The sequence below is a fragment of the Aythya marila genome, assembly GCF_965140915.1.
Source record: "Aythya marila genome assembly, contig: HAP1_HAP1_SCAFFOLD_202, whole genome shotgun sequence".
In the NCBI taxonomy this organism is placed as follows: Eukaryota; Metazoa; Chordata; class Aves; order Anseriformes; family Anatidae; genus Aythya; species Aythya marila.
In genome coordinates this window covers 321,579-345,534 of record NW_028136626.1, presented here as the reverse complement: position 1 = coordinate 345,534, position 23,956 = coordinate 321,579, and the positions used below count along the sequence as shown (strand labels likewise).

General features: G+C 49.7%; 2 protein-coding genes across 2 annotated transcripts in view; both read left to right on the top strand.

Annotated features, from left to right (window-relative positions):
- Positions 1-414: 414 nt before the first annotated feature.
- LOC309891671 (olfactory receptor 14C36-like) lies at positions 415-1,098 on the top strand (the record flags this gene model as incomplete). The annotated part of the gene is made up of 1 exon (XM_082786012.1): positions 415-1,098. The coding sequence occupies one exon, from the start codon at positions 415-417 to the stop codon at positions 1,096-1,098; it is 684 nt and encodes a 227-aa protein (XP_082642138.1).
- Positions 1,099-2,674: 1,576 nt separating this feature from the next.
- LOC309891670 (ATPase family AAA domain-containing protein 2-like) overlaps positions 2,675-23,956 on the top strand; it is a gene marked incomplete at both ends in the record, with an annotated part of 70,119 nt that continues 48,837 nt past the window's right edge. The window contains one exon of the mRNA XM_082786011.1: positions 2,675-2,874. Coding sequence (XP_082642137.1) covers positions 2,675-2,874 — 200 coding nt within the window. The remainder of the gene's footprint in view (positions 2,875-23,956) is intronic.

Sequence of the window (23,956 nt, the reverse complement as noted above, 5' to 3'; positions counted from 1 at the left end):
TGAAAGGAATGGGAAAGAATGTGTTGTGTGTGACTGTTCTATGAGACATACAAAGTATTTTGGTCAGAGAAGTCCTTAAATTTTACAATGTCACTTCTTCTTTTGGACAAACTACCTTGCTCAGGGGCAATAAATGTGTAACAACAGCTCCATCACTGAGTTCCTCCTGCTGGCATTCACAGAAACGCGGGAGCTGCAGCTCCTACACTTTGGGCTCTTCCTGGGCATCTACCTGGCTGCCCTCCTGGGCAACGGACTCATCCTCACTGCCGTAGCCTGCGACCACCGCCTGCACACCCCCATGTACTTCTTCCTCCTCAACCTTGCCCTCAACGACCTGGGCTGCATCTCCACTACTCTGCCCAAAGCCATGGCCAATTTGCTCTGGGACACCAAGGCCATACCCTATTCAGGATGTGTTGCACAGCTCTTTCTTATAACATTTTGAATTTAGCAGAACTTTCTCTTCTCACTGTCATGGCCTACGACCACTACATTGCCATCTGCAAGCCCCTGCACTACGGGAGCCTCCTGGGCAGCAGAGCTTGTGCCCAGATGGCAGCAGCTGCCTGGGGCAGTGGCTTTCTCCAAGCTGTGCTGCACATTGCCAACGTATTTTCCCTGCCCCTCTGCCAAGGCAATTCTCTCAGCCAGTTCTTCTGTGAAATCCCCCAGATCCTCAAGCTCTCTTGCACAGACTTGTACATAAGGGAAGTTCAACTTACTACAGTTACTGCTTTTCTATTTGGGGGTTGTTTTGTTTTCATTGTGCTGTCCTATGTGCAGATCTTCAGGGCTGTGCTGAGGATGCCCTCTGAGCAGGGCCGGCAAAAAGCCTTTTCCACATGCCTCCCTCACCTGGCTGTGGTCTTCCTCTTTCTCAGCACAGTTATCTTTGCCCACCTGAAGCCCCCATCAATTTCCTTCCCTTCCCTGGATGTTGTTCTGGCATTTCTGTACTTGGTTGTGCCTCCAGTAGTGAACCCCTTCATCTACAGCATGAGGAACAAGGAGATCAAGGTTGCCATGTGGAAAGTGATGACTGGGTGTTTTTCTTCAGCAATATATTGCCTGCCTTCTTCTCTAAATCACTCGTAATGCAAATCATGATAGGTGAAGCCAGTGGGTATTATGTTCTTGTGTTTTTATTGGTGTTCTGCTTTTTCTCAATTTTATTTTATCAAATATTTTCCACAAAGAAATATAATTCTTCATTTTGCTTGAGTATTTAAACCAATTAAAGTGACTTTTTGTCTTATATCCTTCCTCTGAGACATTTTCTGTGGCTTCAGGGACAGTGTGCAGCGGTGGAGGGGAAAAGAGTCGTGGCAGTCCAGCCTGGGAGCACCAGCACTGGGTCCATGCAGAGCTGCTCTCCTGCCACTGACACCCTCTCCTGCTGAGCCCTGTCGGCGGTTTAAGGCCTGGATGCTCCTGTAGCTTGGTGCCAGTGCTGCTGTGAGGCTGTGCTGGGACTGCAGGCAGGGACAGGCAGTTGGCACATGAGTGACACAGCTGGCCTCCAGAACAGAATTTCCCTCCTAAAAGGGCCATGCCTGAAGGCTCACATCATCTTTCAGAGTTGCCGTCACATCAGAACATGCTCAACAAGAGTCCCAAAGGCTCCCTGGGATATAGGATGTGCTGGGAGAAGAGCAGGGCCTGTCCAGGTGCAGGAGAGACACAGGAACAGAAACCCTTTGCAGCTGCTGCTACCTGCAGGCACATTGTATGCACATGGAGAGAGGAACAAGAGCGAGCACAAAGGCCATCAGCTATCCCTAGGGGTGTCGTGAAGGCCAGTGGGGCAGAGTGTCTTCAGGTCCTTTCTTCCTGAGAGTAACAACCATGGGGCATCTGTCCAGGGGGAAGGCACCTTCAGAGACCGTCTAGTCCAAAGTGCAAGACCTGAATGCAGCTCTGCAATGTGTTTCCTTGAACCCTCAAGGTCCCTGTGCCCATTTCTCATGCTGTGGGGCATCTCAGAGGAGGACAGAGCAAGGTAATGCACCCACCACAGGGCTGAGGTGCCTCCCAGCCTCTGGCAGTGGCTGCAGGAGCCAGAGGGACCCTTCAAGTGCTGCAGTGCACTGTGTATGTGTAAGGCAGGGACTGGTGTCTCTGAACAGCCCAGTGTGGATGAGCAGTGCACGAGGCCAGATCAGATATGGGCAACTCACAGAGCCTTGACATTTCTCTGTGTAGAACTCCAGTAATTACCCCCAGTGTTCCCATGAGATTTTTGTCACCCTCCTTGCACAGGTTCATTGCAAATGCTTCTCTCTGACATGTCATTCTACTCTGCCTTTTGGACTGGTGGTGACAGCAAACTGGTGGCTGTTGGTGACAGCCAACATGGCTTCACACAGGGCAGATTGTACCTGACAAACCTGGTGGCCTTCTACGATGGGTTTACAGCATTGGTGGAGAGGGGAAGAGCACCTCACATCGTGAACTTTGACTTGTGCAAATCATTTGACTCTGTCCCACACAATAGCCTTGTCTCTCAATTGAAGAGACATGGGTGTGATGGATGGATCACCTGGTGGGTGAGGAATTGTCTGGATGGTCACCCTCAAGGAGCTGGAGTCTACAGCTCAATGTCCAAGTGGAGGTCAGTAAAGAGTGGTGTTCCTCAGGAGTCAGTACTGGGGCCAGCACTGTTGTCAGTGACATGGACAGTGTGATTGAGTGCAGTCTCAGTGAGTATGCTGATGACACCAATCTGGGTGGTGCAGTCAATACACTGGAGGGAAAGGATGATATGCAGATGGACCCGGACCGGATTGAGAGATTTTCCTGTGGGAACCTCATGAGGTTCACAAAGGCCAAGTGCAAGGTCCTGCAGCTGGATTGGGGCAGGGTGGAGAATGAGTAGAGAGCAGCTCTGAGGAGAAGGACCTGGGGTACTGGTGGATGAGAAGCTCAACCTGTGCTGGCAATGTGAGTTTGCAGCCCAGAAAGCCAACTGCATTCTGGGTGGCATCAATCAAGTTTGGCCCAAAGGTTGACAGAGTTGATTCTCTCCCTCAGCTCTGCTTTTCAGTACTGCATTCAGTTCTGGGACCCCAAACTCTAGAAGGACATGGAAGTATTAGAATTATTAGAAAAAGTCTAGAAGAGGCCAAAAACAAGATAGAGAGTCTGGGGCAACATTTCAGTGAAGACTGGCTGAGAAAGCTGGTTCTCTATAGCAGCCTTCCAGTACCTAAAGGGGGCCTAAAAGAGGGTGCTTTAAAATTAGGTATAAGGAAGACATTCTTTCCTTTGGGGGTGGTGGTCAATGGAACAGGTTGCCCAGAGAAGTTGTGTCAACCCATCCCTTGCCCCTTCATGGCCAGAAGCCTCCCATGCCAAACCACGATGGACACCAGCCCCCCCCCACACACACACTGCAAAGCTGGTGTTTAACCTCATCTTTCCTGCATGGGGCCTCCTCTGCACCACCCAATCTCAGCTCCCACTTTGCCACAAGTGCTCTGCATGGGTGCTACACAGCCTAACTCTACCATGTCCTGCCCTGGTTCTGCCATCCCGCTGGGCAGGGGAGAGGGTGGCCACAGCAAAGGGATGCATTTGGGTGTGGAATGTGTGGCCTGGAAAAGACAAGGAGTCGAGGGAGAGGACAAGGCAAGGCAGCAAAGGCAGCACAAACAGTGCTGTTGGTGCGGGGCCACGTTTGTACCAGTGTAATAAATGGCTCAGTCTTCAAAATAGGACTATAATCAAAGTTTACAATTTATTAAATGAATACAGGTAAGCAAGCAGCACTGGGTGCGCCGGGAGTCTCTGCTCCACCAAGACGCACACCAGTTACATCAAGCGGATGATTTTTATGCTCCTAGGCTGATACAAATTCATTACTACTTCAAAAAAAACCCACAGGGTTATTATAATTAGTTTCTGGAATCCAAACCCTCCTACTGGAGCATGCGTATCTGGTGGTCCCTCTGAGGGTCTCTGTGGTTCTCTCGTGCTGAAGGCTCATAGTCTTCGTCCCTCTTGTCCTTCTCCTTTGTCCAACTTGGCTGTATGTCAGAGACTTGTGCAGTGTCCCCTGCAAGCTTTGTCTTTTAGTTGTTCTTCAGCTCTCCCCTGCTCCTTAATCTCCTGGCCAGATATCAGAGACTTGCATAGTGTCCCATGCAAAAGTCATAACAGTTAGCAGTTATTCTGAACCCCCCAGATATCAGAGACTCCAAGGAAAAGCCTACAAATACATTTCCCTTCAAGCTCTCTATTGACACAAATTGCTAAAACATTCCTTTGCAAGATACAAGAACTATATACATTAACCACTCTGGTTTTCTTAGACTTGTGGTTATACAAGGGTATGTAAGACAGAAGGTCACATTCATCATACCATGCGGCCCTAGCATTGTTCCATACTGACACGAATCAGATGAACATATTTCACAGCAGGATCCTCAGAGGGCAGCAGCTGGCAGGAGGCGAGGGTGATACTATAAAAGCCAGTCAAAGTAACTCTCTAAGACTCAGTTTGGAGTTTTAGAAAGCAGGCGTTCTTTTATTGAGGTCCTGGACACACAGGGGATCACTCCAGTGCTTACAGAACTGTTTGAGCTATAGGGATTATATACAAGCAAAACATACATGTTAATCACATTTCCCCAAAACATATTCATACTACTTCCTGTAACTCATTAAAATCAGTAAGTGTTGCTGACACATGCACATTTGTTTCCCCTGTCTTTCAGGGGTCTCTGGTGGTCATCGGTAGTCTTCCTCACTATGTTCATTAGTTGAATCCAGTTCTTGTCCATGCTCAAGCCATCGAAATCTTTCTTCTCTTATTCTTTCATCTCAGGCATGCATACAAAGCTTAGGTGGTTACACATCCAAGGATATATGCATAGCATGAGTTTCTCACCTAATCTTCTGACACATGCTCTAGGCCTGGGTCACTTTGCCCTCATTCTGAGATACAAGTCTGTAGGCTCTTACAGATAAAGCTGACTAATTAGTGACTAAAGTAACATCAGGGGTGAATGTTTCTGAACTTCCTTCTTTCTAACAAAACCTAGTAAAGGTTTCACCTATCTCCTAATGAAGCTTTTCAAATTTGAAGCCATTGTTCTGTCAAGGAAGAGACTATTTCTCCTTTCAGCTCAGTATCAATGGGAGGCCAGGAAGCCCCTCCCAAGGCTGTTCCTGCCAGCAGAGACAAGGCCGAGAATGAGGGGAGGAGAGGGGAATGGAAGGGCTGTGGTGAGGTCCCTGCTGCATTGCTGGTTGCCCTGCAGAAGATGTGCTGGCCAGCAGGCCTTGTGAGGTCACCCAGCACCTCACAGAGCACCCCAAGGCAGCAGGGATGGCACTGGAGAGGTGGCTGGCAGAGCCCAGCCAGGGGCTGGCTGTGGGTCCCCTCTGCTGCAGCCGCTTGATGGAGCGTGGCAGGAGGAGGGCAGGCAGGGCTTGGGGCTACCATGCTCACAGTTCCCAGTTTCTTTACATGGTTCCTAACCTGAGACTTGTCCATTGACAGTAAGTGTTCCTTGCAGACGACCTTGTGAAACGCTGGGATTTGGTGGATAAATCTCATTCTGTTTTCCAAGGAGAAGAGAGCCTCTCTTTCCCATCTTGTGATGCTCTGCTCTGCATTAGGGGCAGCACAGCTCCATACATCACAGCAGGCTTAGACCGGACTTCAGGAAGAGCAACCAGGAGGAGAGAGCTTGGGCACAACCAGGGATGCCATATGAGCCGGCAGTGCTATATACGGATATGGTCACATCCACATTGGGATGATCTAGGAGGAGTGTGTCCACCCAGGCAAGGGACTTCTCATCTTCCATGACTCCACACTGGTGTGGCCATAACTGGAAGAGGCCTTCCCAGTGTGAGGCTCCTTTTCTGAAGGACTAGGGAGGAAAGGAAAGGGTTCAGAGGAGGTGTGCCAAGACAGGGCTAGGGGTCATGTGTGTGGAGGCTGAGAGCCCTGCGCTTCCTAGACCTGGTGAAGCACAGGCTCAGGGCACCCTTGTAGGAGCTCCTGAGAGACAGAAATCTGCTTTCAGAGATGATGGCACATTTTGGGTAAGGGTAAAGAGCATGAGAAAGGAAATCCACCAAGAAGTGGCTGTTTTGGATGTCCAGAGTGGTGATGAGGAGGAAGAAATGCCACTCCAAGGGCAGTGCTGTGGTGACTCAGAGGGAGTCTGCTTCAGCCCATGGCTTGTGTTTCAAGTCAGAGGCAATGAGCACAAGGAGTCCCTAGCATGGGTAGGGAGATGCTGTGGTGGGGAAGCAGGTTGGATGTCTCCAGGCTGCAGGGAAAATGGTTCAGGCATGGGACAGGATAGGACAACCTGTGGGGAGATGTCCAAGGGCACTGACAGGGCTGGAAGGCCCTGACACAGCAGAAGTCTTTGTCCCCGTGGCTCTGGCTGTTGTCTCTGCCACTGGAGCCTGTGAGATGACACATGGTGCTCCTGGCACTGGAACCATGTGGCCTCCTTGCAGCCCTGTGCACTGGAGTTGTACTGTTGTCCTTTAGTTGCCATCACACACCCCAGATCCCACTGCCCCTTGAAGAGCAGCGTGAGGGACAGAAGCTCTCTTACCAGAGCCGGGTGTCAGGCCTTGGTGCTTGCTTTGATAAAACACATCAAGGTTTCCTTGCCATCAGGGCCACCTTTACTTTGCCTTTGCCTGCCTATCATCACTGCCTCCCCTTTCCTTTGCTAACAAGTCCATGGGGGAGCTGTGGTGGTAATGGCCCCCAGTGGGACCAATTAACACTCCCAGAACCTTCAGCATTTCTCCTGGCCTTAACCTCTTGAACAGCCTGCGCTATCTCCTCTCAGCATCAGAGGTGCATGGACTCAGCGCCAAATACACCCTGGGGCTCGGCACAATGCAGAGAGCCCTCCTGTGTCCTCTTTCTGCCCAGCAGTTCCTTCAAGGCTTCAGAGCTTTTACGTCTAATTGGGGAGATTTCAGAAAGCTAGTGAATGAGGCACATTTCAATGAGCAGTTGATAATAAGGGAGTTTTCCCTTCAAGCTGGATTCTTTATTGATTTATTTCAATTCCCTGCCCTCTCCCTTTGCTATTGATCCAGAGGGTCTCCTAAGGAGGTCTGGTCAGCTTGGAAAGGCAGTCCCTTGAGGCCAAGCACTCTGTGGGCAACCTTGCTCCTCACCTTCCCAGCCCCACCATTTCTCTCAGGAGCCACCTGGGACTTGCAGCACTTCTCCTCCCATCAGACTTCTCCAGTCAGGGCTGCAGCTGCATGTTACAGCTCCTTTGCACCAACTCCCATCCCTTTTCCCCACAGAACTGCCTGCACGCAGGCACAGAAGGACTGCTCCCCATTGAAAACCAACCAAAGTTAAGTGTGGTGCAGTTCAGTAAACAGTAAAACACTCTCCTCAGCTGTGTGCCCAGTGCAAGCTGCAGCTAATGAGGTTCACCTTCCCCAAGGGATGGCCATACAAGGACTGTTCTAGGCAGAGTGTTTGAAGTGATGAACACGTGCTCTTTTATTTATATATTTATTTATTTATATTTTCTTTCCTATGTTGGAATAATTTGTTCACCTTTCCAGGCAGACCTTGCTAGGTTCAGGGGCCCCTCTGTACTGGAGGTGTTTGCCTGAGGCTGGCAGCTGTCAAGAGGAGCTGTGGGAGACCAGAGGCCCTCAGGAGCTGCAGGTGGAGGCTGGGCAGTGTGTCAAAACATCAATATTGGCCATTTTTAACTATGAAAAAAAAGGAAAGCAGAATCACCAAAGTTTGTAAAAGCTGTAAATGTGCATCCATAAATTATCAATGTTTTAGAAGTTTGACTTTATTTCTGTTTAGTTTTGTTTTCTTTTTTACTTTTATTGACATTTTCAAAGCATTTCTAGTATTGTTAGGCCAACACCATTAAGATCATTCTGCATCTTGTAATCTTGTATAAAGCCCTGTGCCCAAGCCCCCCCCCCCCCCCCCCCCCCCCCCCGAAGAATCTTATCATATCCATGACCATTCACAGTCTTTGCAAAAAAGTACATAACACTGAGATGTGGACCTTGCTGCACAGATGGAAGAAAGCAGGGCCACGAACATGCACGCAATATTCACTTTTCCAGGTGACAGATCCAGGAGATGTGGAAGTGTGGCAAAAGTAGTAAACATGCTCAGCTTTATGGCCAGGACAGAGTATGCATTTCCCTCCAGGTAGGAAAGAAAGTGAAAAATGAGACCGTCTCTGAGAGGAGCAGCGTGCAGAGGGAGAGAATTAACACCCCAGAAAAGCCTAGATCTCTTCCCACACCTCAGAGCACATCCAGGCAATGGACTTTCAGGTGTTTAGAGCTGGAAGACAGGAGCTGGAGGTGTAACGCAGAGATGGCTGAGGCAGTGTCTCCCAGGCTACAGTTACAGCCAAGGGAGAAGAGGAGATGTTCACCTGCCTGGCTTTAGATGGTCCCCTACAGCACAGGAGGATTCAGGCCACACAGCATCTCCTCTGGCACCACCAGAAACTGGGCCTGAGGTCAAAGGACCATAAGGCATGTTGGCAGGGTCCTCAGGAGGCCTGCAGCCCAAGCTGTCATAAGCACGGTCAGAACAGGCTCTTCAGGGCTTGATCCTGTTGCATTTTGCAAAACCAGCAAAGACGGAGACTGCACAGCCTCTGGGTGACGCCTAGCTGAGCTCATGGTGGGAAGGCTTTTTGCCTTCTTTTTAGCCTGAAGCTCTCCTCTTTCACCTTCACAGCTGTTGTCTTTTATCCTCCTACCCTGAACCCAGCTGAAGATCCTGGCTACGCATCCTCCACAACCCCCTCAGAGATACAGCCAGAGGAGGTCCCCCTCGCCCTGCCCTTCCCCAGTGTCGTGGTTTAACCTGGCCGGCAGCTAAACACCACGCAGCCGTTCGCTCACCCTCCCCCCTCCCTCTCTGGGACAGGGGGGAGAAATGGAAAGTGAAGCCCGTGAGTTGAGATAAAGACAGTTTAATAAGACAGGAAAATAATAATAACAATAATAAAATAAAATAAAATAAAATAAAATAATAATAATAATAATAATAATAATACAAAGGTGATAATAATACTACTACTAATAATATGTACAAACAAGTGATGCACAATGCAATTGCTCACCACCCGCTGACCGATGCCCAGCCTAACCCCGAGCAGTCCGGCCCCCTCCCCCCGGCTAGCCACCCCTATATATTGTTTAGCATGACGTCAGATGGTATGGAATACCCCTTTGGCTAGTTTGGGTCACCTGTCCTGGGTCTGTCCCTTCCCAGCTCTTACTGCACCCCCAGCCTGCCTGTTGGCAGGACAGAGCAAAAGGCTGAGATGTCCTTGGCTTGGTAGAAGCACTGCTCTGCAACAATTAAAACATCGGGGTGTTATCAGCACTCTTCTCATCCTAAGCCAAAACAGAGCATTCCACCAGCTACTAGGAAGAAAATTAACTCTGTTCTAACTGAAACCAGGACATCTATCCACCCCTTATTCCATACCATTTACGTCATGCTCAGGTTACACTCTTTTCCATACATTCTAATTAGTCACCTATAGTAGTCATGGTAGTGATAACATACAGTATTATATAGTAATTAACATGGTACAATTCAGTTCATGGGCTATTCTCACCCAGTATTAAATCTCCTTGAGGTACACACCGGACCTCTCCGTTCTTTTGCATCACCCACCAAGTGTATCCAGGTCCCTGAGCAAAAGCAATTCCATGGATAGGTTTGCCTTTTCCTGAGGCAGGAGTAGCCCAGACTGTTTTACCCAGCATATTTTTTACATGCACTACAGGGACTTTATCCCCATCTACAGTACATAACAGGTTTGATTGGGCAGGTCCAGCTCGGTTGGCAGATCCCCTAGTATTGACTAACCAGGTGGCCTTTGCCAAATGCGTATCCCAATTTTTGAATGTCCCAACGCCCATTGCTTTCAATGTAGTCTTTAACAGTCCATTGTATCGTTCAACTTTCCCGGAGGCTGGTGCATGATAGGGGATGTGATACACCCACTCAATACCATGCTCTTTGGCCCAAGTGTCTATAAGGTTGTTTCGGAAATGAGTTCCATTGTCTGGCTCTATTCTTTCTGGGGTACCATGTCGCCATAGGACTTGCTTTTCAAGGCCCAGGATAGTGTTCTGGGCGGTGGCATGAGGCACAGGATATGTTTCCAGCCATCCGGTGGTTGCTTCTACCATTGTAAGTACGTGGCGCTTGCCATTGCGAGTTTGAGGGAGTGCGATGTAATCAATCTGCCAGGTCTCTCCATATTTATATTTCAGCCGTCATCCTCCATACCAAAGAGGCTTTGTCGTAGTTCTGCTCGAGTGGGCAGCTGAGCTCCACCACAGCCGCTCTCTCACTCCCCCTCCTCAAAGAGGAATGGGGAGAAAATATGTGAAAAGGGGCCCAAGGGTTGAGATAAGGACGAGAAAATCACGCAATAATTATTGTAACGGGCAAAACAGACTCGGCATAAGAAGATAGTAAGATTTATTGCTCATTATTAACAAGCTAGAGAAGTGAGAAACAAAGGAAAGAAACCAAAAGCACCTTCTCCCCCCATCCACCCTCTTCCACCTCCTCCCCCCGAGCGGCGCAGGGGAACGGGGGAATGGGGGTTATGGTCAGTCTACAGCATTTCTTCTCTGCCGCTCCTTCTCAGTCACTCTCGTCCCCTTTGCTGTGGGGTCCCACCCACGGGACACAGTCCTTGATGAACTGATCCGGCATGGGCTTCCCACAGGCAGCAGCTCTTCCAGAACTGTTCCAGATATGGGTCCGTACCACGGGGTCCATCCCTCAGGAGAAAACTGCTCCAACCTGGCTCCCCCACAGGCAGCAGCTCCTGCCAGGTCACCTGCTCCTGTGTGGTCTCCTCTCCACAGGATACAGGTCCAGCCTGGGACCTGTTCGGGCAGGGATCTTCCACAGGCGGCAGCTTCCATCGGTGCAGGGCCACCTGCTCCACCATGGTCTCCTCCACGGAATGCACCATGGAACCCTGCTCCACCGTGGTACTCCATGGGCTGCAGGGGGACATCCTGCTTCACCATGGTCCTCACCACAGGCCGCAGGGGACTTCTGCTCCGGAGCCTGGAGCACTTCTCCCCCTCCTTCTGCACTGACCTTGGCACATGCAAGGCTGTTTTCTCACTCCCTTCACTCTCCCGGCTGCTGTGTACCGCAGCTTTTTTTTCCCTGTCTTAAATATGCTCTCACAGAGGCGCAAAACAACATCGCTTATTGGCTCAGCTCTGGTCAGCAGTGGGGCCCTTCCCAAACATGGGGCAGCTTCTAGATCCTTCTCACAGAAACCACCCCTATGGCTCCCTGCTACCAAAACCTTGACACATAAACCCACTACATGCATCACCTTCCCATAGATTGAGATCAGATTTGTCAAGCAGGACCTGGCTTTGATAAACCCATGCTGACTGGGCTTCAACACCTGATTGTCCTGAAAGTGTTGTGTGATGGTACTCAAGACAATCTGCTCCATGAGCTTCCCCAGCTCAGAGGTCAGACTGACAGGCCTGTAGTTCTCGAGATCTTCCTTCTGGCCTTTCTTTTACATGGCTGTCACATTTGCTAGTCACCAGTCAACTGGGACCTCCCCTGATAGCTAGGACTGTTGGCAAGTGATGGAAAGAGGCTTGGTGAGCACTTCAGCCAGCTCCCTCAGTACCAATGTGTGGAGCCCAAATAGACTTGAGTACATCGAAGCAGAATAGCAGTTCTCTAACCATTTCCTTGTGGATTATGAGGGCTTCATTCTATTCAATATCTTTATCTACCAGCTCAGGGGGGTGAGTACAAGGGGAACAACTGGTCTTGCTGCTAAATATTGAGGTAAAGATTGCACTAAGTACCTCAGTCTTTTCCTCATCTCTTCTTATTCTGTTTTCTCACATCCAATATAGGACGAAGATTCCCCTTAATTCTCTCTCTCTCTCTCTCTCTTTTTTTTTTTTTCCTTATGTATTTATATTTAAAAAACAAACAAACAAACAAAAAACATTTTTATTGTCTTTAAAAGTAATAGATGTATTGAGCTCCAGTTGGGCTTTGGCCCTTCTAAATTTTTTCTTTGCACAGCCTAACAACATTTAGGACTCAGCTTCCGAGAAATAACAGCATACATGAGAAGAACAGAAAGGTGGAATCTGGCAGCCTTCCATCCTCTACCCTTCTATGACACTGTGCTGGAGCTCCATTCAACTGGTTACTCCTCTACTGCCCAAAATCTCTGCAGCTGCTGATGCTTTTATCTTGTGAGAGACAGCACAGTTAGGATGAGACATCTCCCTGCAGACATTAACAGTTCACAGAGTGGGGCATTTGTCCAGGGGAACCTTGAGAAACTGCAGGATCTTACATACAAAAACCTCTTGACATTTACAAGGAGAAGAGCCTAGTCCTACAGAAGAGGAAGAGGAACCCCACATATCAGGGCAGACGGGGACCCTGCTGAGTGAGCAGCGCCCAGGAGGAGGAGGGGAGCACCATGAGGGATGCCATATGAACAGTGGTGCCTGCTCACCAGGAGCCAGGCCAGCATCCTACAGAGCTGCCTTATGAGGAGCATGTCCATCAAGAAAATACGAGTTATCAGACTCAGCTCCAATATGGTGTTACCCCACCTGCACAAGGCTGTCCCAGTGAGTAGCTCCTCATTTACGAGAGATGCAGGACTGTGCCCAGAGAGGTTGTGCCAAGGTGGGGTTCAGGGCCTAAAGCACCTGCTGGGTATAGAGTGTCTGAGAGACTTGGGTTTCTCTGGCCCAGTGGCATGGAGCATCCAAGTAGAGCAAAAGTAGCCTGAGACTGCCTGAAGGGTGTATTTGGAGATGTTTTAGCTTTCCTCTGTAGGGAAAAATGGCATGACAAAGAAATAATGCTACAAAATTGACTTCAGGATGTTGAGACTGGACTTGAAGAGAAAGAAATTCTCATCTCCTACTGCCGCAGGGGGAGCCCTGAGCAAGGTATGAAAGGAAAATATCTCCCTTCCCAGAGGGTGGGCATCAAGGCCTACCCTTGTGCTTGGTGAAACACATCCACTTTGTCTACACCTCAGTGTCACCTTCACATTGCCTTTGTCTACTTGTCCTCACTGCCTCCAATATTCTGCTCTAACGAGCTCCAAGGGAGGCTGTGTCAGTGCTCGCCTCAGGGGGAAACTCCAGGAAACTTGCATCTAATTTGGACTTCTGGAGAGATGTCTTCAATTGTCTCTCAGTGCCTGAGGTTCATGGGCTCATCACCAAAGCTACCAGAGGAGTCATTACAATGCTTTGGGCTGGGTCTCTGGTGCTGAGCTGGGCCGGGCTCCTGGGACAGAGAGCTCGTGGCAAGAGGACCCTGGTGCAGAGAGACAGCTCTGCCCAGGAGCAGCTCCTCCGCACAGTGCAGCAGGGCTGGGAGCTCTGACCGCAGCTGGCACAAGGAGAGGAGAGAAGGAGAGAGGGCTTGGAGGCAGTTGGCAGTGGGAGGATGCTGAGAGCTGCCTGCAGGAGAAATCTGCACAGCCCTTGACGAGGTAAGTGTCTGGCTGCAGGGCCATGCAGCTGCAGGTCCTGGAAGGCTCTCTTCCTGGGTCTTGCTTATGGGAGGGCAGTGAGCAATGCAGTAGGCTTTGAGACTGCTGCTGGGTTGCACTGCAACATGAGGAAGTCTGGCAGAAACCACTTGGATTGCCATATCCCAGCTGCCCCTGGTCTTTCACAAGCAGGGTGGCCAAACCTCCTCCAGACACTGCAGTGGGATACTGGGACACCCCAGCTTGTGAATATCCAACTCTCTCTGTGGGGTGTTCTCCTGGGCTGCATGTTCCTCTCCGTCAGGTCTTACCTCTCTCATGGCATACTTGTGTTATCCAGGATCCTGAAAGAGAAGACACCTCCATGCTAAGGCGCTCTCCATGCTGCTGGATGGCTGTCTGTGGGCAGCTGGAGTGAGGCCTCGGCACCCCCGGCTAGGAGGGAAGAGCTGAGATTCTGATCAGGTATACCAGAAATGAGGTGAGGATTCTGTGCAGCCTCACTTCGACTGGGGCTTCTCTGCTCTCAGCTGTCTCCACTTTCATCTTGGAAAAACACGGAAGTGTGATCATCGTCCTAAGAATTATAGGGCTAACTACTAGAAAATAAAGCAAAGAATTTACACCTTGCTCTACAGTGTTTTCAGAAGAGTTGCTTGTAACAACACTGCAAAGCTCATTGATCTGATAAGTGGATTGCACTTGAGTTTCCCCCACGTTCCTGCTTTCCTTTGCTGCACAGCAGGAAGGACTCCTCTGCAGCCCAAACCAGCCCCTGCTCCCAGTGCCACTCTCAGTCAGCCCCAGCCACAGCTCAAGCAAGAGAGCTGCAGAAAGGTTTTCCTGCAAAGAGAGAGGCTCAAGCTGGAGGGTGCTTTTAGACTTGAAATAGGTTTTCCTCAGAGAGGTTTTCTGATTTTGCTCTACATACTCCTCCTTAACAGAAAACTGTGTTCAATGTCAGACAATGCCCAACATCAGCTCTGTGAGTGAGTTCCTTCTGCTGGCATTTGCAGACATGTGGGAGCTGCAGCTCCTGCACTTTGCGCTCTTCCTGGGCATCTACCAGGCTGCCCTCCTGGGCAACGGACTCATCCTCACTGCCGTAGCCTGCGACCACCGCCTGCACACCCCCATGTACTTCTTCCTCCTCAACCTCGCCCTCCTTGACCTGGGCTGCATCTCCACCACTCTGCCCAAAGCCATGGCCAATTCTCTCTGAGACACCAGGACCATCTCCTATCAAGGCTGTGCTGCACAGGTCTTTATATTTGTCATCTTGATTACAGCAGAGTTTTATATTCTCACCATCATGGCCTACGACCGCTACGTTGCCATCTGCAAGCCCCTGCATTACGGGAGCCTCCTGGGCAGCAGAGCTTGTGCCACCATGGTAGCAGCTGCCTGTGGCAGTGGCTTTCTCCATGGTGACCTGCACACAGCCAGTACATTTTCCCTGCCCCTCTGCCACGGCAATGCTGTGGACCAGTTCTTCTGTGAAATCCCCCAGATCCTCAAGCTTTCCTGCTCAAATGCCTACATAAGAGAATTTGAGCTACTTGTTTTCAGTTTTTCTTTACTCTTCAGTTCTTTTGTTTTCATTGTGTTATCCTATGTGCAGATTTTCAGGGCAGTGCTGAAGATGCCCTCTGAGCAGGGCAGGCACAAAGCCTTTTCCACATGCCTCCCTCACCTGGCCGTGGTCTCCCTCTTTGTCAGCACTGTCCTGTTTGCCCACCTGAAGTCCCCCTCCATCTCTTTCCCATCCCTTGACCTTGTGGTGACAGTTCTGTACTCAGTGGTGTCTCCAGCAGTGAACCTCATCATCTACAGCATGAGGAACCAGGAACTCAAGGATGCCTTGAGGAAACTGATGACCTGATAAGACCTGATAATCTTTTTAAAAAAAAAAAAAAAAAAAAAGAAGCCCATTGTCTTCTGCATATGACTCATAAAGCATTGCAGGAACAAGGTTATCTTTTGGTCATTTTTCATACTCTGGAGAGTGCCATCACAAGCTCAGAGCTGTGGTGTGTACGGGCAGGGGGTTCAGCAATGACTGAGTAGGCCATTGCTCATTGTTCACTTGCTCTTCGGGGGATAGGATTTCCCAGAAGAGCAGGGCCTGATGTATGTGCATGGAAGACATGGAAAGAGAAACCCAATGCTGGTTCCAGCAGGCACATCATATGTGTGTGGAGAGATGAACACGAAGGAGCACAAAGGCCATCAGCTATTCCTAGAAGTCTCATGAAGGCCAGCTGGACAGATAGTGTCACAAAACCAAGTAACGTCCCCTGGGAAGCCACCTGAAGGCAGCTCTGGGATGTGCTTCCTTGAACGTCTCTGTGCCCATTCCTCATGCCTTGGGGTATCTCGGAGGAGGGCAGAGCAGGGTGAGGCACCGCAGGGCTGAGGTGCCTCCCAGCCTCTGGCAGTGGCTGCAGGAGCCAAAGGGACACTGCAGGCACTGCAGTGCACTGCATGTGGATGTGCAAGGCAGGGACCTGTGTCTCCCAACAGCCCCATGTGTATGAGGAGCATGGGAGGCCAGCTCAGACATAGGCACCTCACAGAGCCCTGACGCTGCCCTGTGTGACTCCAGAAACAACCCCTGTTGTCCCTGTGACATTTCTGTCATGCCTCTTGCACAGATTCAATGCACATGCTCCTCTCCTCCATGTCACACTACCATGACTTTCTGGACTGGGCTTTCTGTCAGAGGTTTGGCTCAGAGATTTCTGGGGACTTGGAAAAGGCAGGCATCAAAAGCATCTTATGGAATGACAGTAAATAAATAATTAAATAAAAGGGCGAGGAGAATTGCAACTGTCACCTCTGCTCCTGCTGACGTGATGGGGAAAGTCCTGCCACAGCCATCTTCAGGTATGTGGCATAAAAAATAAAGAAATTGCTGAAGCAGTAGGGAAGGGGAAAGAAGGCAATGTGGTGAACCTGGACTTTATCAAGGCCTTTGCCATGGTCTTCTGGAGTCTCCCTTTAGCCAGACTGGTGATATTTGGACTGAAGAAAGGGATGATGATGTGAGGGGGAGGGTGGCTGGACACTAGTGGTACAAAGTCCTCCTGCCACCCAGATACCAGCAGCACCCCTCAGTGATGGGCACTTGGATCAACAACATTGACCCTCTTTTTTATCTCCCTTTATGATGACACGGAGTACATTTTCAGCTCAATTGTGGCTAATGCCAAGCTAGGAGGACTCCTTGAGCAACTTCACCTTGCACAGAGCACAATACTATGTGGGCTGCTGCAGGGCAAGTTAACTCCATCCCTGTCAGACCCAGTACAAGCAGACACTCGATTGCCATGCCGACTGTGAGATCCCCTCTGCCTACATACCCAGTAGGACCCTTACAGGAAGAAGACCTGGCTATAGATCGTCATGTTCCTTCTTGGTGGTAAGGAACTGGACAGGCTTGAGAGGTTGCTTGCGGGAATCTCATGAGACTCCCACCTGCTCTCATGAGACACCACCTGGAGTACTGCGTTCAGCTCTGGGGCTCCCAGTACAAGAATGACTTGAAGCTATTAGAGTCAGTCCAGACAAGGACTACAAGGATGATCAAGGGGCTGGAGCACCTCTCCTATTAAAACAGGCTGAGGGAGTTGGGGTTGTTCAGCCTGGAGAAGGCTCTGAGGAGACCTTATAGCATCCATCCAGTACTTAAAGTGGGCCAACAGAAAAGCTGGGGAGAGACTTTTACTCAGGGTGTGCACTGATAGGACAAGGGGAATGGCTTTAAACTTAAAGAGGGTAGATTTAGAGTGGGTAGTCAGATGAAATTCTTGATTTGGAGGTGAGGCACTGGAACTGGTGCTGTGGGTCCAGAGGTCACCCAGAGGGAGTTTGGATCAGCCCACACCCTTGTGTTTGAAGGAACAGCTGGCAGGAGTGGAGAGGCGTCACGGAAATCATGGCAATACAGGAGTGAGAGCAAGGTGGGGAAGAGAAGTGCCTGTCTGCAGCCTTCAGAGAGGTGTGGGACGGCATAGGAAAGTCTGCAGAGGAGAAGGCAGAGGGCTTTGACAAGAATGGAAGGCTGTAGCAGCACTGACACCTTTGTCCCCTTGGCCATGGCTTATGAGGAGACATGTTATACTTGCAATAAATGACTGAGTCCCAAATAGGATTGCAATTAAAGTTTACAATTTATTAAAGGAATAGAGGCAAGGAAACAGCACTGGGTGTGCCGGGAGTCTCTGATCCACCAAGACACACACCTATTACATCAGGTGGCTGGTTTTTATGCTCCTAGGCTAATACATATTCTACACCACTTTTTGGAAAAGGCAGGGTTATTATAATTAGTTTCCCAGGATCCAAACCACCCCATGTGCGCATGCTTATCGGTCTCCAGTGGTTCCTCTGAGGGGTCGCTCGTACTGAAGGCTCATAGTCTTCCTTCCAGGCTTTGTCCTTCGATTGTTCTTCATCTTCCCCCCTTCTTCTTATTTGGTCATATCTTAGCTGGATATCAGAGACCCGTGCAGCGCCACATGCAATAGTTAGCAGTTATTTTGAAACCCCTTTGTTCTCTTATCCCAGATATCAGAGACTTGTCCCATGGAAAAGTCAGCAGTTTTTGGAAACTCCTTTGTTCTCTTATCCCCTAGACCCGAGTCTCACGATTTACCCTTCAAACCCTCTATTGACACAAACTTCTAGACTCTGTTTCACTTAGACATGTGGTTATCCAAGGGTATGTAAGACAGAAAGTCACATTCATCATACCATGCAGCCCTAGCATTGTTCCATATTGACACGAGTCAGATGAACATATTTCACATACTCATGGCATTCGGACAATGTATTCTCCTTTCAACCATGTGAAAACGCTGGATGGTGTCATAATACTGTCCTTCACATGATATTATCGGCATTGTCCCCTACCCCACAGACTCCAGGAAGAGCCCTGAGTGAGACATGGAGGTGCTGGGGGTGCAGGATCTCCCCTCCCAGTGGCTGGGGTCAGGCCTTGGCCTTCTGCTTCGGCAAAACAAACCGAGACTTTTCTCAGCACAGTGTCTTTGACTGTCTGTAATCAGGGCCTCTAGTTATCTGCTGTAACAGTTCCCATGCGAGGCTTTCATAGTAACAGACTAGAATGGCCAACAGAGTGTAGAGAATAGAGCAGTCTAATACTACGGAATAGAGTAGCCAGCAGAGGTGAGACAGGTACTTTGATATAATGAAAGCCATCAGAAAGCTGATCCCAGTTAGATGACTGATATGGGGAGGTCAGGAGTAACCTGGCCAGGACATATGTGAGATTTGGGGGAGGGAAGAGAAAAGAGGAGGAGCTCAGAAGCTTACCTTTGCAGAGGTAAGAGGGTTCATGTCATGTTGAGGCTGCTGTAACACTGACTTCAAACAGTCTTGTAGGGCCTATAAACTATTTTCAACAGTAACAATAATCCCTAAACCTAAACATTACACAAACACCCTGACAGGACTCCACTATTGTAATGCAGAAATCAAAGTATCACCTGAAGAAAAACTCAGCCCATAGCCCCTTTCCCTTACATTTACTCTCTTGCTCACCTGAATCACTGCCCCTAACACTAACATTAAATTGCTCTATTTCATCCTAGACTTCTTGACAGATGTAAACAAAACCCTTAAGCATAATGTGTGCCCATACCCTAACCAGAGACCTGACACCACAAGCAGAACACAAAACGCTCCATCTAAAACTTTGCTTAATCTCTAACCCAGAAAGGTCAAATCTAGTCCCTAGGAGAGTAGAGAGAGGTCAGCTCTACCTCAGGATCTCCTGCCCCAGCAGGAGGAATGTGACTGTGGCAGGGACTGTGAGGTCCCTTCTGCCTCTGCACTTGATAGGGCAGCAGCAGGAACGTGTCACGGAAAGGGACTGTGAGGTCACTTCTGTCTGAAGCTGACAGGTCACCCTTACCTTCTCCCTCGGATCTGTACTTTTGTGTGGACATGTGCCAGTGGCCCTGCTAGGCCAGCAGAAGGCACCTGGTTGGCATGCTGACTGTGGGATCCCCTCTGCCTACAAACCCAGGAGGATCCAGACAGAAAGAAGGCCCCCATATGGGTTGTCCTGTCCCTTCTGCTTGAGTCCATGACTGCACAGCAGGAGGCACAAGGCTTGGCTGTGTGTAGCCACGAAGCTGCAAGGCCAGCAGTAGGCCCATGGCATGGAAGATGCTGCTGAGGTGACTTGTGTCTGGTTGGCTGCCAGGCCGCAAGGAGCCTGATGGGTTGGGATGCCTCTTCAGGAGTGGTTTCCACCCTGATGGAGCTTCCTTTGATATTAGCAAAGAAGAGGAGAGAATAAGCTGCCACAGAATGCAATATGGAAGGTTGGCACTGGCCTCGACGAGGAAGAAATGCTGGGATGAGAGCAAGGTGGTAAACAGAGATGGGTTTCTGCAGACTTCAAGAAAATAGGGCAAAGTGTGGGACAGCATTGGAAAGCTTGCAGAGGAGAAGGCAGAGGGTGCTGGCAAGAATGGAAAGCCCCAACAGCCCTGAATTTTTTTCCCCTTGTCTAGAGCTTATGAGGTGATGAGATGTAGTCATTACAGTGGGGCCTCCTTCCTTCCTTGCAATCCTTGCAGAGGCTGGAAGGTGTCATTCCAGTGTTCTTCTCATGGCATCACGCTGCCCAGAACATCCCACAGATCGCCAGGAAGAGCCCTGAGCCAGACACGGGGTACAAGATCTCCCCTCCAGCAGCTGGTGGCAGGCCTTGAATCTTCTGCTTCACTAAAAGAAGCCAAGACATTTCTCAGCATAGCGCTTTGTCTGTCTGTAATCATGGCCTCCAATTATCTGTCCTAGCAAGGCCCTGGGGAGGCTTCATTAGTAACAGCCCTCAGTGGGGCCCATTAATACTCCAAGTCACTTCAACTTTTGTGCCTCCTGACTTGACATGCTCAAGCGGTTACATCACTCTCCTCTCAGTACCTGAGCTTCATAGACTGAGCACCAAAATACACCATGGACCTCATTAAAATGGAGAAACTCCCAACATCTCTACCACAGTTTTCTTAAAGACTTCAGGATTTGTTCAGCTAATTGCAGAGCTTGCATGATGTAGTTAAAGAAGAAGATTTCAAAAAGCACCTAATAAAAACTTCTTGTTTCAAAGTCTGAATTTTGCTGCATTTCAGTTTTGAGCATTGTTCTCCTATTGCTGTTCATCCAGGGTGACTTCTTTGGAGACCTCTATCAGGAGAAAAAGCAGAGTCTGGAGGTCTTACACCTCCACTGCCAGCAGTGGTCTTTGTCCCTGTAACTGCAGCTCAGCCCAGCACATGAAACCCTTTCTAAGAAAAGTCAGTTGTACTTTGGGAACAAAATAAATAATAAAATAAAATAAAATAAAATAAAATAAAATAAAATAAAATAAAATAAAATAAAATAAAATAAAATAAAATAAAATAAAATAAAATTGAAATAACCATTGGAATCTGAGAAATTCTGCTTGAATATTAGTAAACACCTGGACATCCATGGTCTCTCATGGGTCTTCTGTGGAAAACTCTGGAAGAAAAGTAAAGAAAATATTTCTTCAAGTGGCTGTAGTTGTACCCACAAGCTAGGCCTCTTTTGGGAAATTGTCCCCTTCCAGTCACAGAAACATAAACTGAGTAATGTGAAAAGACCTGCCCAGTCAATAGAGTAGGGCAAAGTCATGCTTCCTGTGCTATAGATGCAGAAGGCAAAAAGAATTGCATTTTGCCTTATACTGCTCAAGGATGTGTAAACCAGGTCATGCATCTTTACCTTAGTACTGACAAGTCCATCACTAAACCACACTACCAAGTTCTACAACTACACCTTGGCTCTCCAGTCAATGAACCAGCTCATGGATGGCAATCAGGGAGTCCCGGTTAGCATGGTGCTACCTCAGGTGCGCCACCATGGTAGCCATTGGCACCTGCTGTTCTTCAACCCTCAGCAAACCCACAACAGAAGGATTCTGTGGAAGGCCAAGCAAGGTAGACAACTGTTTAAGATCCTCCATCTTAAAGGCAGGTATGCCAAAGCCCCAGCGGTAGTGCCCTCTTGGAACTTTGAAGTTCCCTCTCCTGAAACAGTCTATGCTGAGAATGCACAGGCCAGTCCCAATGGGGTGTTTTTGCCATTCCTTCCCAGTTAGACTCCCTTCAGCCTCCAGACAGTTAACTGCTGGGATCCCCTTGTCACTCCAGAAATATAGGTGGGTTCTACCTCTTTAAGTCTTGATGGCATTAGGGTACACTGTGTAGAGCCTGAGACATTTGTGGGTTTGATGTGCCAGAAAAACACCAGGAGAAGCATCCCAAGGGGTGGTGCTGCTGGTGAGGACACGTTTGTGCCAGCAGCATGAGTGGGCAGCAGCTGTGCGCAGGCGAGGGGAGGCCAGGAAGTGCATGCCAAGAGCGCTCCTGCCAGCAGAGACAAGGCCGGGCCGAAGCCAAGGGGAGAGGCAGGTCCAGGGCAGGGGGCTTCAAGGGCCATGCTGAGCTCCCTGCCCCAGCAGCAGCCGCACTGGCCCTCAGCAGATGTGCTGGCTGGCACACACGGGGAGGTGCTGGCGTGCATCAGAGAGCAGCAAGGAGGGCGCTGGAGAGGGCCGGGGCGAGGTGGGTGGCAGAGCCCCATGCAGGGGCTGGCTGGGGGTCCCCTCTGCTGCAGCCACCGCACGAAGTATGGCAGGAGGAGGGCAGGCAGGGCTCATGGCCATGGGGCAGATCCTGGCCCTGGACGCTCTATGAGCGCCTTGCAGCTCCTGACAGGCTGCAGTGAGGTGCCCCTCAGCCTTCCTTCCTGTGCTCCCAGGGCACATGGCTGCCTCCTGCCCAGCTCACTGCCCTCCAAGAACGTCTGACAGTGCTGCTTCCCAAGCTGGGCCTTGCCCAGCATTAGTCCCCTGCAGGGGCAGAAAATGGCCCTTGTCTTCATGGCTTTTCATGGTGTTCCTTTTGGTACATGCTCTTCTCATCCTTTATCTCTTTTACTGAATAAAGAGGCCTAGGAGAACTTTTTGGTACAGAGTACTACAGAAAAAAACATCGAGTCCCTCAGCCACATCTCTGCTTTTCCCCCACATTGCAGCTGGTTTCTTCATTCTACAACCTCTGCTGTACCTGAAGAGAAATTATGAGAAACAAGACTCACAGAAAATGATTACCTGCTGGTTATTTTATTTGGTTAATTACAAAGCTTACCAGCACCTGGAAATGAGGTCTTTGGGTTAAAAAACAAGAAAGACAACAACAACAAAAGGTTGAAGAAATGAGATGGAGAAAAATATTTTTATTGGACTAGTATTGCAAAGAATGAAAAGCAATTTTGAAATACATGAACAAAGGTGTTTCTGCCTTGTCCAGGTTTATGTGAGGAAGATGTGCAGGCACCTCATTGATGGGGAAATACTGTAGATTAGAATAACATCCTCAGTGCCTCCTTTAGCTCCTTGTTCCTCGTGCTGTAGGTGAGGGTTTCGCTGCTGGAGGCAACACCGAGTATAGAAGTGAAACCGCCAGGCCCAGGGATAGGGAGGTGGTGGAGGGAGGCTTCAGGTAGGCAACCGTGGCAGTGATGCTATGCAGGGAGACCACGGCCAGGTGAGGGAGGCATGTGGAAAAGGCTTTGTGCTGGCCCTGCTCAGAGGGCATCCTCAGCACAGCCCTGACAACCTGCACATAGGACAGAGCACAATGAAAACAAAACATCCAAATGCTAAAAAGACACTGAACGCAAGTACCCCAACTTCCCTGAGGTAGGGATCTGAGCTGGAGGGCTTGAGTTGAGCTTTGAGGAGAGCCTGAGGAGAGCTTTGACTCAAAACAGAGCACTTTGACATGAAACAGCATATCTTTACACTTGCTGAGCACTCTTCTCAGCACTCTTCTCATCCTAATCCAAAACATAGCACCCTTCCTGCACCTGGGGCGCAATAACGCCAAGCAGAGCTACAGGCTGGGAGAGGAATGGTTGGAGAGCTGCCAGGCAGAGAAGGACCTGGGAGTGATGGTGGATAGTCGGCTGAATATGAGCCAGCAGTGTGCTCAGGTGGCCAAGAAGGCCAACGGCATCCTGGCTTGTATCAGGAACAGTGTGACCAGCAGGGCTAGGGAGGTGATCGCCCCCTGTACTCGGCTCTGGTGAGGCCGCACCTCGAGTACTGTGTTCAGTTTTGGGCCCCTCGCTACAAGAAGGACATCGAGGTGCTTGAGCGGGTGCAGAGAAGGGCGACGAAGCTGGTGAGGGGCCTGGAGAACAAGTCCTACGAGGAGTGGCTGAGGGAGCTGGGCTTGTTCAGCCTGGAGAAGAGGAGGCTCAGGGGCGACCTTATCGCTCTCTATAGGTACCTCAAGGGAGGCTGTAGTGAGGTGGGGGTTGGTCTGTTCTCCCACGTGCCTGGTGAC